The sequence below is a fragment of the Salvia miltiorrhiza genome, chromosome 3, assembly GCF_028751815.1.
Source record: "Salvia miltiorrhiza cultivar Shanhuang (shh) chromosome 3, IMPLAD_Smil_shh, whole genome shotgun sequence".
Classification (NCBI taxonomy): domain Eukaryota; kingdom Viridiplantae; phylum Streptophyta; class Magnoliopsida; order Lamiales; family Lamiaceae; genus Salvia; species Salvia miltiorrhiza.
In genome coordinates, this window is record NC_080389.1 from 48,598,418 (window position 1) to 48,610,807 (window position 12,390).

Below are 12,390 nucleotides of genomic sequence, written 5' to 3' on the forward strand. Positions count from 1 at the left end.
ACGATTTGTGAGGGAGAAGTTTTTAATGACATTGAACGGATTTGAGTATGAATATTGTATGAACATGTAACACATCTGTTGAATTAAGAAAATGTGTTTCTAATCCAAACCACCAATCTCCAAATTCTAAATCCCCTCACGTTTTTTTCCCACCAAATTCGTCATGAATATTTTTCGGGTCAAAATCATGGAGGTCAAGAGCAGGGAAAGACAAACAAGGAGAGGAACAAAAATGCATTAATTTATCTTGAATTTATGTTTTCTACAATTCCAGAATATTATTTGGGTTGTTTTGGATAGGATATGTGGACTTTGGGCTTTTATTTTAAATTATTAATTTTGTATATTGAATCATTGATAATTTACATATAATTTGCTCCAATCATATGTATTTGAAATTGTATTTACTTTATTATGTACCACAATTTCTTTTATATATGTGTAGAAAAAGTTATTCTTCAGTTTAATTTATTCATCCTAATATATTCATATACATATTAATTGGAGTACTAGTGTGTAACCCGTCGAATTTCGACGGGTATAATTTGAAGTTATAATTTATATAAAAAAAACCTAAAAATTATTTCTTAATATATTTATAAATTATGGATATTATTCACTAAAAAAACTGTTAATATGATATAGGTCTGCGTTACACATCAAACTAAAATGAAAAAATAAATTAAAGATGACTTTCAACATTAACATGACTTGGCGAAACGTATATTCGAACAAATTATTTGCCAGTCACTACTATTTGCCATTCATACCTGCAACCCGCGGATACCCGCCACCCGTCGAGTATCCGCCACCTGCTACCCGTCGGATACCCACCACCCACTACCCGTTGGATACCCGCCGTGGCTTAAGAGGTAAGGGCGATGCTGCTTTTGGACGTCGACATTTTGCAATCAACCACCCAACAAATAAATCACCACAAAACAGCAGCAAATTTTAGAGAAAATTTTAACTTCTTATACACTACTATTTGCCACCCATACCCGCAACATGCGAATATCCGCCACCCGTCGGATATCCATCAACCCGCTACCCGTCAGATACCTACCACCCGCTATCACAATTACAACTCTGTCTATCCCAAATTACGCTTAATTAATTGACTAATTATCTGCCTAAATAAACCCCTCCCTAATTACGCCTCTTTCTCTCTCATTCTCTCTATAAGCTTACGGCTCCTCCATTTCTCTCTACCTCTCTTCTCTCTACCATCTCCTAAACCCTAGCGCTGCCTCCACCCTCTAGTGCCTCCACACCCTCACCGCTAGGGATGGCAATCGGGTACGACGGGTACGGATAGTGACTATCCGTACCCATACCCACAAACTAAATGGATAGTGGTTTTTAACCACGAAACTATCCATAGATATCAAATGGTATCCAAACCCGCTACCCGCGGATACCCGCTACCCGTCGAGTATCCACGAACCCGCTATCCGGCGGGTATCCGTCACCCGCTATTCGCCGGATACCCGCCACCTACTATCTGCCGGATACTCACGAAATAAAATTTAAATATAAATTTACAACAAATTTAATAGAAAAAAAAAATCAACACAAATAACATAGTTCAAATCCATATGTTGAAATCCACAAAGAACAATGTTTAAATTCAAATTCATCAACTAAAATATAAAATCCAACAAAATTCTATAATTGCTCAACAAAATTCAAATTTAAATTAGATTATAAGAATTTGGGTCTTAGTTCAGTTTCTGTTTAGGCCTATTTTAAGATATAATATGCTAGCCCATAATCTCAAAATATATATTCAAAGCCCATATTTTATGGAATTTTTTGTGGATATTTGACGGGTAATTCACGGATAATTGACGGGTAATTGGCGGATATTTTCGCGGGTAAACGGGTTTCGCGGGTATGGATAGTAAGTATCCAAACCCATACCCACGAACTAAATAGATAGTGAATTGCAACCACGAAACTATCCGTGGATATCAAATGGTATCCAAACCCACCCTAATAGGTTCGGATTTTCGCGGATATCCGTTACCCACGGGTAGATTGCCATCCCTACTCACCGCCTACACCCTCCACCGTCTCCACACCCTCGCCGCCTCAACTCTTCGTCCCAAACTCAAGCTCGACCCCTACCAGTCGCCGCCTGCCTCCCTTCTCTCTTCAAACACCACCGCCCGTCGCCTCCACCGCCCTCGCGCCCCCCACCACCCGGTCGCACCGGCGTCGCCACCGCCTGCCTTCGCGTCTCCACCGCCTCAACCCTTAGCCGCCGTCCACTAATTTTTGTGGGTTTCCGAAGCTCATCCCCTCGACCTCCACCTAGCGCCACCTCAACTCTTCAAGCTCATTTGAATCGAAACCCTTGAAGACCTCCTGCAATGGCGGCGCGATTCCCTGCCTCCACTGCCTCTTAGTTCAGCGTCGTCGTCCCCGCCACCTCCACCATAGCGCCATCGGCCACCCCCTCGAGTTCCGGATTCTCTCTGGGTTTGGGATCTGATTAATTTTGGGTTTGTGAGAAATTTTAATTTTTGTTTTGTTAATTTGATTTTAGAAATTTTGAATTTCGATCTTGCTTGGAATTTGGTTGTGGAATCTTATTTAGTGAATTTAGTTCTTGAATTTGTTGATTTTGGTCTTGAATTTCGTTCTTGGATATTTGAATTTGGTTCTTGAATTTGTTAATTTTAATGAATTTGTTCTGAAATTTGTTGATTTTTGCTGAATTGTACATGGTTCTTGAATTTTCGTTGAATTTGGTTCTGGAATTTTGGTTTTAAAATTGTCGATTTTTAATTAATCACCTAATGAATACCTTTATCTCATCTCTATTTCATAATCTTGTTCTTCTTAATCTTCGAGCCCAAAAGCATTGTCCCATAAATAATGGGACGGAGGGAGTATTGATTATGGATTATATACTTTTGTCTCCAATTCCTATTACACCCTTGAATATATTTACATTTACTTCTCCTTTTATATGTAGATATATAGATATATAGATATAGATTAAGAAAGACACGCACAATCCCTAACGTTCACCGCTTTGAGTTTTAAATCCGCCGCCCTGCGTTCACCTCCGCCTGAGTTTCCACCGTCCGCCGTCGTCGTGGTTGTGTTTCCCCTCCCCTGAGTTGTAACTGTCCGCCCGCACCGCCTGCCCTCATCGGCCTTGCGTGAGTTTCCGCTGGCCGCCCTCGTCGATCTCGCCTGAGTTTCCACCGTCCGCCATCACCTTTCTTTCTTCTTCCTTTCGCTTTCCTCGTCGTCTGAATCTACAATTTTCCAGGTACGTTCTAATTTTCTGTCTAATTTTTTGATTGTATGCAAATTCGTCGCACTATCTTGTTAAATCTACTAAATCAATCAGCATTTTTATATTCAATATTGGTTTATTAGAATAATTGTATGTGTATGATGTAACCACTCATTTGTGGTTGACTTTGGTGAGCATTATCTTTTGATTTGAAAATAAAAGGACGAACCATAGATAGATTGTTATCACCTATGAACATTGTAGTGATTAAATTGAATCTATTTAGTTTGTTATTCAGATTATGCGTTTTATTAATTTTAAGAATGGGATTCTGATTGTAAATTTTAAAAATATATAGGGGAATATGTACCTTCTTCTTCTGGGAACAAAAACACTCAGTCTTGCAAGTGCTTTCAGTATTCTAACTTCCTTAAGAAACCTATAGCTACTTTAATCTAAAATGGTGTCATTTAATTTCTGCTCTTCACATATGTTCTGCTTTATATTGGTGTTAAAGATCTTTTATGCAATATCATAGTAATTCAAATAAGGTAGCTATCTGACTTGAGTATAGCTGTTAGCCTGTTATGGATAAAGTTTATGGCCGCTAGAAGGAGAAGGCGCAAGCATATGTCTGTGTTTGCTGTCTTGCTGTTTTCTTTCTTTCTTTATCAGGCCACGGGCTCCAGTTATGGCTTGCTTCTGCCTAAGTATTACAAAGGGTTCACTCTTCTTTTGGGAGGGGTGTCGAGGATTTTATCTGCAATAGTTGTATGTGTATTGAGCAGTATGGCCAATAATAATTTTTAACTCGAAATAGTTGAAGAAGTAATGAGCTCAATGTTTATAACAGATTACTTGTATTGCTTGAGAAAAGATTGTTTAAAATCCACTACCCAATTGACCTCAATCTTGGATTAATCCCCAAGTAACACATGTTCGTTGGGGCTTTCTTGGTGAAACCTATATATATATATATAATTATTCTATATATATATATATAGAATAATTATATATATATAGTCATAACACACCTTATACCACATATAAATACATACATGACATATTTTTGAGTTAGTTTGGAGTCCTATTTTGTATATCAAAGTCCGAATTTGATCGAATTCTTCACTAGCCAATAGTCAAGTTTGGTTCAGTTATTTTGTATATCATGTTCAGTATATTAAGGTGTAATTTTTAAAGTCATAGCTCTTATATTTTTCTGAATTTTGTGGCAGCTAACGAGACGCGACTTCGCCCTCTTGTCTGTGCTGGACTAGTCGCGCCCTGTGGTCGTGCTCGCCACGACTTATCCTCCTACCTCGCCGCACTCTGTCTATCCCACTTGGTTCATCTTTCCTAGTAAGCCACATATCTACGCTAGCTTATATTTTTGCTCAGTTGCTTTCCTGTTGTGTCTGGATGGTGGAATCATAGGTATATGATATGAATTGCTTTTGATATTTTTTTCTCAGTTGCCTTGTTGCTGTGCTGGATGATTCGGATGAATATGATATGAATTTCTTTTGGATATATATATGTTAGTCTTGATAAAAGTGTCTTTCTTCACCTTTTTATTCTTTTGATAAATTTTATTGTGCTTGTCTTATAGAAAGATATTGCAGGGGAACATCAAATAATGAATAAATAAATTAATTCAAAAATTCTATTGGAGTATATATAAATATTTTATCTGACTGAGATATTTATTTGGCATCTTATATGCAATGCACCATTTGTGTGTTAAATTGCCCAAAAAATAGTGCGTTTTTGCAACGTCCTAGGCTATGTAGGTAATTTCTCTACCGGCGCTGCTAAATTTAACACTATATATTGTCATTTAGGTTCATAATGGACAAAACATGGATGTTAAAGAATAGATTGACTGATGAGTATAAGGTTGGAGTAGAGTCTTTCATGCAATTTGCCATGCAAAATGCACCTAATCATGAATTATGTCCTGTCCATGTTCAAAATGTGGAAATCTAATTAGAAAGAAGATTGATCTGGTAAGATTGCATTTGTTGAGTAACGGTATGGATCTAACATACCATGCTTGGACATTTGTTGAGTAACGGTATGAATCGTGAAGAGAAATTCGGACATCGTGAACACAATTTTGACTATGAAGAACCAATTGACATGGTACATGTTGCATATGAAGAAACTAATGATCCATGTGAATTCAAAAAATTACTTGAGGATGCAGAAAAACCTTTATATGTTGGATGTATCAAATTCACCAAGTTATCTGCAATTGTGAAATTATACAACCTAAAGGCCAAACACACAGCTGGAGTGACAAGAGTTTTTCTGACCTTCTCACTATCTTGAGAGATATGCTGCCTTCACCTAATGAATTGCCCCCAACAATATATGATGCAAAAAAAACTCTAGCTTCTTTAGGTATGGAATATGAGAAAATCCATGCATGCCCCAATGATTGTATTCTATACCTGAGGGAGTATGAAGATTGTACTAGTTGTCCAACGTGTGCCGCCTCCAGATGGAAAGAGTGTAGGAATTCTTCTTCCAGAAACTCAATTCCTGCAAAGGTCTTATGGTATTTTCCACCTATTCCGAGATTTCAAAGAATGTTCCGTAATAAGGATATCTCCAAAGGAATTAACTAGGCATGCTGATAAAAGGGTTAATGATGGTCTTCTACGTCATCCAGGTGATTCTCCATCTTGGAAGGTTGTGGATCATAGGTGGCGAGAATTTCAAGATGAACCAAGACATCTTAGACTAGCTTTGTCTACTGACGGGATCAATCCTCATAGTTTGATGACCTCCTCATATAGTTGTTGGCCAGTTTTATAGGTAATGTTAATGTGATATTTAAGCTATTGTTTTTGTTTATAAATATTAATTTATTTGGAAATTGCTGCTACAGGGGCTGAAATAGCAAAAAAAAAAAAAATTGTATACCTACGACAACAGTTTTTTTTTCCCCATCGAAATGGTTACGATAACCGTTGTCATATAATTCTACGACAACGTTTTTATGTTGCCTACAAAAATGGTTAAAAACCATTGTCATTAAGACCTACAACAACGGTTTTAAACCGTTGTCTTTGAGCGAAAATAACAGACAACGAAACTTACGACAACTGATTTTTAAATACATACGACAACGGTGTTTGACCGTTGTTGTAAACATCTACGACAACGGAGAAAAACCGTTGTCTATTAGCGCATTTTTCAATTCCCCTACGACAACACATGATATGACAACAGTGTTTTATAGGCTACGACAACATTTTTAAACTCTTGTCTATTAGCATATTTGTTGTAGTGATAGCATAGTCCATGTTTACTGTTCCATTTTTTAAAATCCTTAGTGGGAAAAATACTGATGTGCTGGCGGTTTGGACATTATGATCAGCTTGGTTTGTGCAAAATGTTATGATGAAATATCAAGTGTGGTGAAAGGGGAACCTATTTTTGATCTGTTTCTGATGAACCTCCGTGCATAGATATTATATAGTGCTATCTTCTTTATCCCCTTGCCTATTATACATCATGGCCTTATTCAACTAAAGTAGCTTGCTATGGGTGTTTCTTCCCCCTTTCAGAGACAGATTGTTTCGTCTTGTGAGATTCTTTTCAATTTTGTAATCTGTTGAATATTAACTAAAATCTATCATGGATAAATAGCTTGTAATGTTTCATCCACATTATTTGTGTCAAGTTCTAATTTTTCTTTTTACTGGGATAACAAGTTAGTGTTCTCAATTACATATCAGAGAATGACGTAAATTTGGCATCCTTGTGAAGGGAGTAGCAGTCAGTGAAATTCATTTTCGGGCAACTTTGTTTCTGGTCTTGTTCGTGATCTTTTAAATTCATTTAAGTTTTCTATGGTACCCGCAATGAGGCTATATTGGAAGTACTTTTAGTCCTTAAACATCATTTCACCATTGTTATAGCAATTGTCTGTCTAATGTTAAAACTTGTCATACTTGTATTTGTTGATATTGACTAACACATTTTCACAGAATATTTCAGATACAGCATCTCGAAGGTAATCCTGCAATCAAGTGAAAATTGTTTAACAAGAAACGATTGACATTGAGGACAGTGCAAAACTGATGTCTGGACTCATTGAAGGTCTTCCTGATGCTGTGGTGTTAAGGTGCCTTGCACGGGTTCCTTTTCATCTTCATCCCAAGCTGGAACTTGTTTCACGTTCCTGGCGGGAAGCCATTCGCAGCGCCGAACTCTTCAGAGCCCGTCGAGAGGTAAATGCAACCGAGGATTTCATATGTGTGTGTGCATACGACCCCGACAATCTGTGGCAACTTTATGATCCTCAACATGACCTCTGGATCACTCTTCCTGTACTTCCCTCGAGCATCCGCCACCTTGCACACTTTGGCGTTGTCTCGGCCGCAGGAAAGTTGTTTGTGCTCGGTGGTGGTAGTGATGCTGTAGATCCTTTAACTGGTGATCAGGACGGGTGTTTTGCAACTGATGAGGTTTGGTCGTATGACCCGATGACCAGGGAATGGACCCTACGCGCGTCCATGATCGTTCCTCGTGCCATGTTCGCTTGCTGCGTGCTGGACGAGAAGATAATTGTTGCTGGTGGTTTTACTAACTGCAGGAAATCAATAACTAAAGCCGAAATATACGACCCGGAAAAGGATACGTGGCTTTCGATACCAGATCTCCATCAATCGCACAACTCTGCGTGTACGGGGGTGGTTATCGAAGGTAAGGTTCATATCTTGCACAAGGGTTTATCAACTGTGCAAGTGTTGGAAAACATCAAGCAGGGATGGACTGTTCATGACTTCAGTTGGCTACAAGGTCCCATGGCAGTTGTGAAAGGAAAGCTCTATATAATGAGCCACGCCCAGATTTGCAAGCAGGAGAGAGATTCAAATAAGCTGATTGTTTCAGCGTCCGAGTTCCGCAGGAGGATTGGCTTTGCGATGATAGGGTTGGGAGACGACATTTATGTCATCGGAGGCGTGATCGGGCCGGATAGACTCAACTGGGACATCAAGGTGACGTCTGACGTGGATGTGCTGACGCTCGGGAACGAGAGGTTGGTGTGGCGTGGGGTGGCCCCGATGACAAGGTGTCGGGGGACGATTCTTGGGTGCACACACCTGAGGATTTAGGGGCAGTAATGGTGTTGTTGAAAGAGAAGAAGAGCCTGTAAACAAAACGTATAATGATGCTTCTCAGTAACGTTGGGTGTTTGGACATACTTTTTTTGGGTTGTCCAATACTTGTTGAATATGAGGCATTGCATTACATTACATTACATTGCCTTACCTGCTTTTTAGTTTAGATTTAGATACATTGACATCAATGGATATCTATTCATTCATGTTTTCGCTTTTTTCTGTTGCTCTAATTCTTTTGCTTCTCTTGATCACATGCATTAACTACTCTACCTTCGATCAACCCACACATTTCTCTTAATTTGTTTAGTTTTAGGATGTGTTCTAATTGGTTGATAATTTTATTATAAAATTACAAAGGATAACAAAAATCTCTCCCTTTAAATTCATTCATTCTTTTGCCTTATTTTCTATAAAATAAAGTTATACCCCATCTCATCTATTTTTTCATTTTAAAGATGGATAATATTATCACACAAAAAATGAACAGATAATATTATTCATCCTTAAAGTGAAAAAAAAATGAAAAAAGGTATAATTATCTTTTGTGGAAAATGAAGGGGAAAATGAAGGAATTTGAACCCCCCCGTTCCAATAATCTTGTTCCACTTTTCTTTTTGGTTTGTCCCAATAATCTTGTCTCATTTCCTTTTTAGGTAAATTTTAAGGCTAATTAACTTCTATTTAAACATGATTATAATTAAACCCCCCCCCCCCCCCAAATCACATCTACTCGGCTCTCTCTCTCTCTCTCTCTACCACCTCCCCCTTCTCCATCTCTAAATTCGCTCCACCATTTCCCATTTGCAAATCAACCGGCGTCGCCGCTCCCTTCCCTTCTGTTCCGCCGGCGCCACCGCTCCCTTCCCCTCTGTAAATCCGCTCCCCCATAAATTAGGGTTCGTCGGACTTGTTGTAGTGACAGCAGAGAGTGCCCTCCACCTATTGCCTCTCTTCCCACGCCGCCTCTCGTCGTCGGGTCGCCTCTTCTCTCGTCCACCGTTCATGGTGCTTCGCCTCTCCTACTTTATTTTTCTCATAAGTGGTGGTTAGTGGCGAATCTCGTCTGGAATTTAGGAATTAAAGAAGAGGGATAGAAGGGGATAGAAATTAGGGATTTTGTTCTTCTGTTCTTGAATTTGCAGAGCGTTCCTTGAATTGGTTTTCTTCTTCTTGTTTACTGAATTTGCAGAGTGTTGATTAGTTCTTCTCCTTGAATTTATTTTTGTTGAATTCATGTTTCATGTTTCTCTCTGGAAATAGAAAATCATTGCCTCTTCTTCACACGAATTAGGAAGACACGAATTGGCAGTGGCTACTCCGGCTGCTGCTCGGCGGAATCAGAGAGGTGGCTCCGCCTACAGTTGCCGTCGCCGGAGTTAAACATGGTGTCGCCGGCGGGATAGCGTATGTGATGAGGAGTAAAGTATGTAGACCTTTAGGATAAGGACACGTGGCGTGATTAAGCAGACCGTATTAAGGTCGAATAGACCGTGCCTAGCATAAATAAGTAGGGTTCAAGAGGATCGCAGAGCTTGGGCAGAGAAGAGACATCTGAAGCAACCTTCCAGAGTAGACTAACTGAGGTGCCCGTCTAAAGTTGGCGAACCGGGCAGAACAGAGCAATATGGAAGAGCATCCGCAAGCTTCCAGAGGAGAGAACCAGAGGAGGGCTTGGAAAGCTGGCTCTGCATTTGGGAGACAAGGACCCGACAAGTCATATGCCAATGATAGGCTTAGTCAACTAGGCGGTTAACGCACGAAATATGTGACTTTGTAAAATTATTATCTTGTCCTCAGCTGTAATGCCTATAAATACTCGTGACCTTGAAATAAACGACTCTCTCTCCTTTTTTCAATAGAACTCTCTTTTAGCTTCTTGAAAATCTGATAATCATGGGAACACAAGTATATCATAGGAGAATTACTACCTTACACCCGATGCGTTTAATTATAGTTTCACCAGTCTGCATAGTGTATGTTGAGGGAGAGAGTGCCGAGAGAGAGAGACATGTTTGGGAAGGGGGTTAAGCTATACTTACTTTTTCTTAAACATGTGGACCTTCTATTTTTACAACATTAATTTCACACTCCTTAATCTCCGTGCCCAAAAGAAAGGGGATAATATTATTGGGACGAAGGGAGTATAAGCATCAAAAATATTTTAAAACATAAACAATATTGTAAACATAAATTATGAGTATATTATTCTTTTATTTTCTTTCACTGCCCATTTTATTTAATAGATGAACTCATCACTAAATGATACTCCCTCCCTCCTCCATATTTATGCATATATTTCCTTTTTAGTATGTCCCCCAAATTTATGCACAATCTATTTTTGGTTACTATCATATATATAATTTTTTCAATTTTACTCTTATAATTTACACTATTTACGCACAATTAATCTACTTAGAGCATTGGTAATGCACCTACACGATCCATCCTACTCAAGTAAGGGTGAGATCGTGTAGGGCGTTGCAGCCTTGAGTCACTCGAGGGCTACACGTTCCATCGTGTATGCCCGATGGCCTTCAAAATTCGGCGCGTGTTTTACACGCGCTATATATAAAAAAAATAAAAATGTGGCAGCTTTGACTACCTCGATTTGCGGTCCCTTTTTTTTTTTTTACCGTTTGATATATATATATATATATTTTTCTTTTTTCTCATCTTTATCTATTCTTTTCCTTCTTCTTCCTCACTTTCTTCCTTCAACTTTCTATCTTCTCCTCTTAAAATGTGTTAAATTTGAGCAATTAAATTTAAATGAAAAGCATAAAAATCAAAACTAAAAAAATCATGTAGGCTATCATGTAACTCCAATGCGGCCTCCTTACTCAATGTGGTCCCCCCCTCATCAAGTAAGCTATCATGTAACCCCAATGCGGATGCTCTTACCATTTCTCAACTATCAATACTTTAAACAATTTTTTTATTAACGTCCCGTACGATGGTCAATTATGCATATTTATGGGGGACGGAGGAAATATAAAATATACTTTTTAAAAATACTTTTATTTATCTATTAGTAATAAAGTATTTGATGGATAACAATCATGATCTATTAATCAATAGTTAAAAATATAAATCTAATATTCATTAGATAAATCAATGATAGTTTTGGAGAGAATTTTTTGCAACTAAAACCTTTACTTTAATATATATTGATTATTGTTTGTAGATATTTTTCTTTTGTAAGGGTTAGTAGTATATTTTTACTCTAATAGGATTCAATATAGTATCTTTCTTTAAGAAAAAATGGAATTCAGTATATCTTTTGATATTACATGCAAGATACAATAATCCTCACGAAATCCAAAAAAGTTCAATTTTGTTCTTATATTATCGTCGTTTTCTAATTGAGCTTTTATATTTATTGTTCATTATGTTTGAGTTTCTATACTATTATTTGCTTTAAATAAATTATTTACTATATGTAGTTTTTTTTTTAAATTACTACTTAACTACTTATTTTTATAAAGAATATATAATTTGTGTATATAATACTTCAAATCATATATGTATATGTTTCAAATAACACATGTTACACATCCATAATAACTACCGAAATTTAAATAATAATTAAGAATACATTACATTGTACATAAATTGTAATTTTAATTTTATTAAACTATTATATATATATATATAATTATACAAAAAATAATTGTACTAATACTTTTGGACTATGTCATTTCTTGAAAGCTCAATAAATATTCTAATTCAAATTTAATTAAATTGAAAGCCTAACATACCAAAAAGCCCTTCTTTTTTTTTTGAAGTGGAACCAAAAAGCCCAAAATTTGATTTAATAATTTCGAAGAATGATGATAAAGTAGCAGTACTTGACTTAGTACCCTTTTTTTTTCTATGCGCCTCTCTTCGCTTTCCCTAATCTCTCTGTCGTCCGACGGTAGCCGCCGCCTAGCCCTCGCCGGCTTGCCCCGTCTCCTTCGATCCAGAGTCGGAGACAAGGGGGTGGCTGGTAGTGGCCAC

At 37.7% G+C, this 12,390-nt stretch overlaps 1 protein-coding gene across 4 annotated transcripts; it reads left to right on the forward strand.

Annotated features, from left to right (window-relative positions):
- Nucleotides 1-2,988: 2,988 nt before the first annotated feature.
- On the forward strand, nucleotides 2,989-8,594 carry LOC131016289 (F-box/kelch-repeat protein SKIP30-like). Of its 4 annotated transcripts, none has more exons than XM_057944947.1 (4): nucleotides 2,989-3,286; nucleotides 4,489-4,612; nucleotides 5,928-6,073; nucleotides 7,252-8,594. In XM_057944947.1, the coding sequence occupies exon 4, from the start codon at nucleotides 7,345-7,347 to the stop codon at nucleotides 8,380-8,382; it is 1,038 nt and encodes a 345-aa protein (XP_057800930.1). In that variant the 5' UTR covers nucleotides 2,989-3,286; nucleotides 4,489-4,612; nucleotides 5,928-6,073; nucleotides 7,252-7,344; the 3' UTR covers nucleotides 8,383-8,594. The 4 variants fall into 4 exon arrangements, with proteins under 4 accessions (XP_057800930.1, XP_057800932.1, XP_057800931.1 ...); XM_057944949.1 differs by having other exon boundaries at nucleotides 7,262-8,594; XM_057944948.1 differs by lacking the exon at nucleotides 5,928-6,073 and having other exon boundaries at nucleotides 7,262-8,594.
- The last annotated feature ends 3,796 nt before the right edge of the window (nucleotides 8,595-12,390 follow it).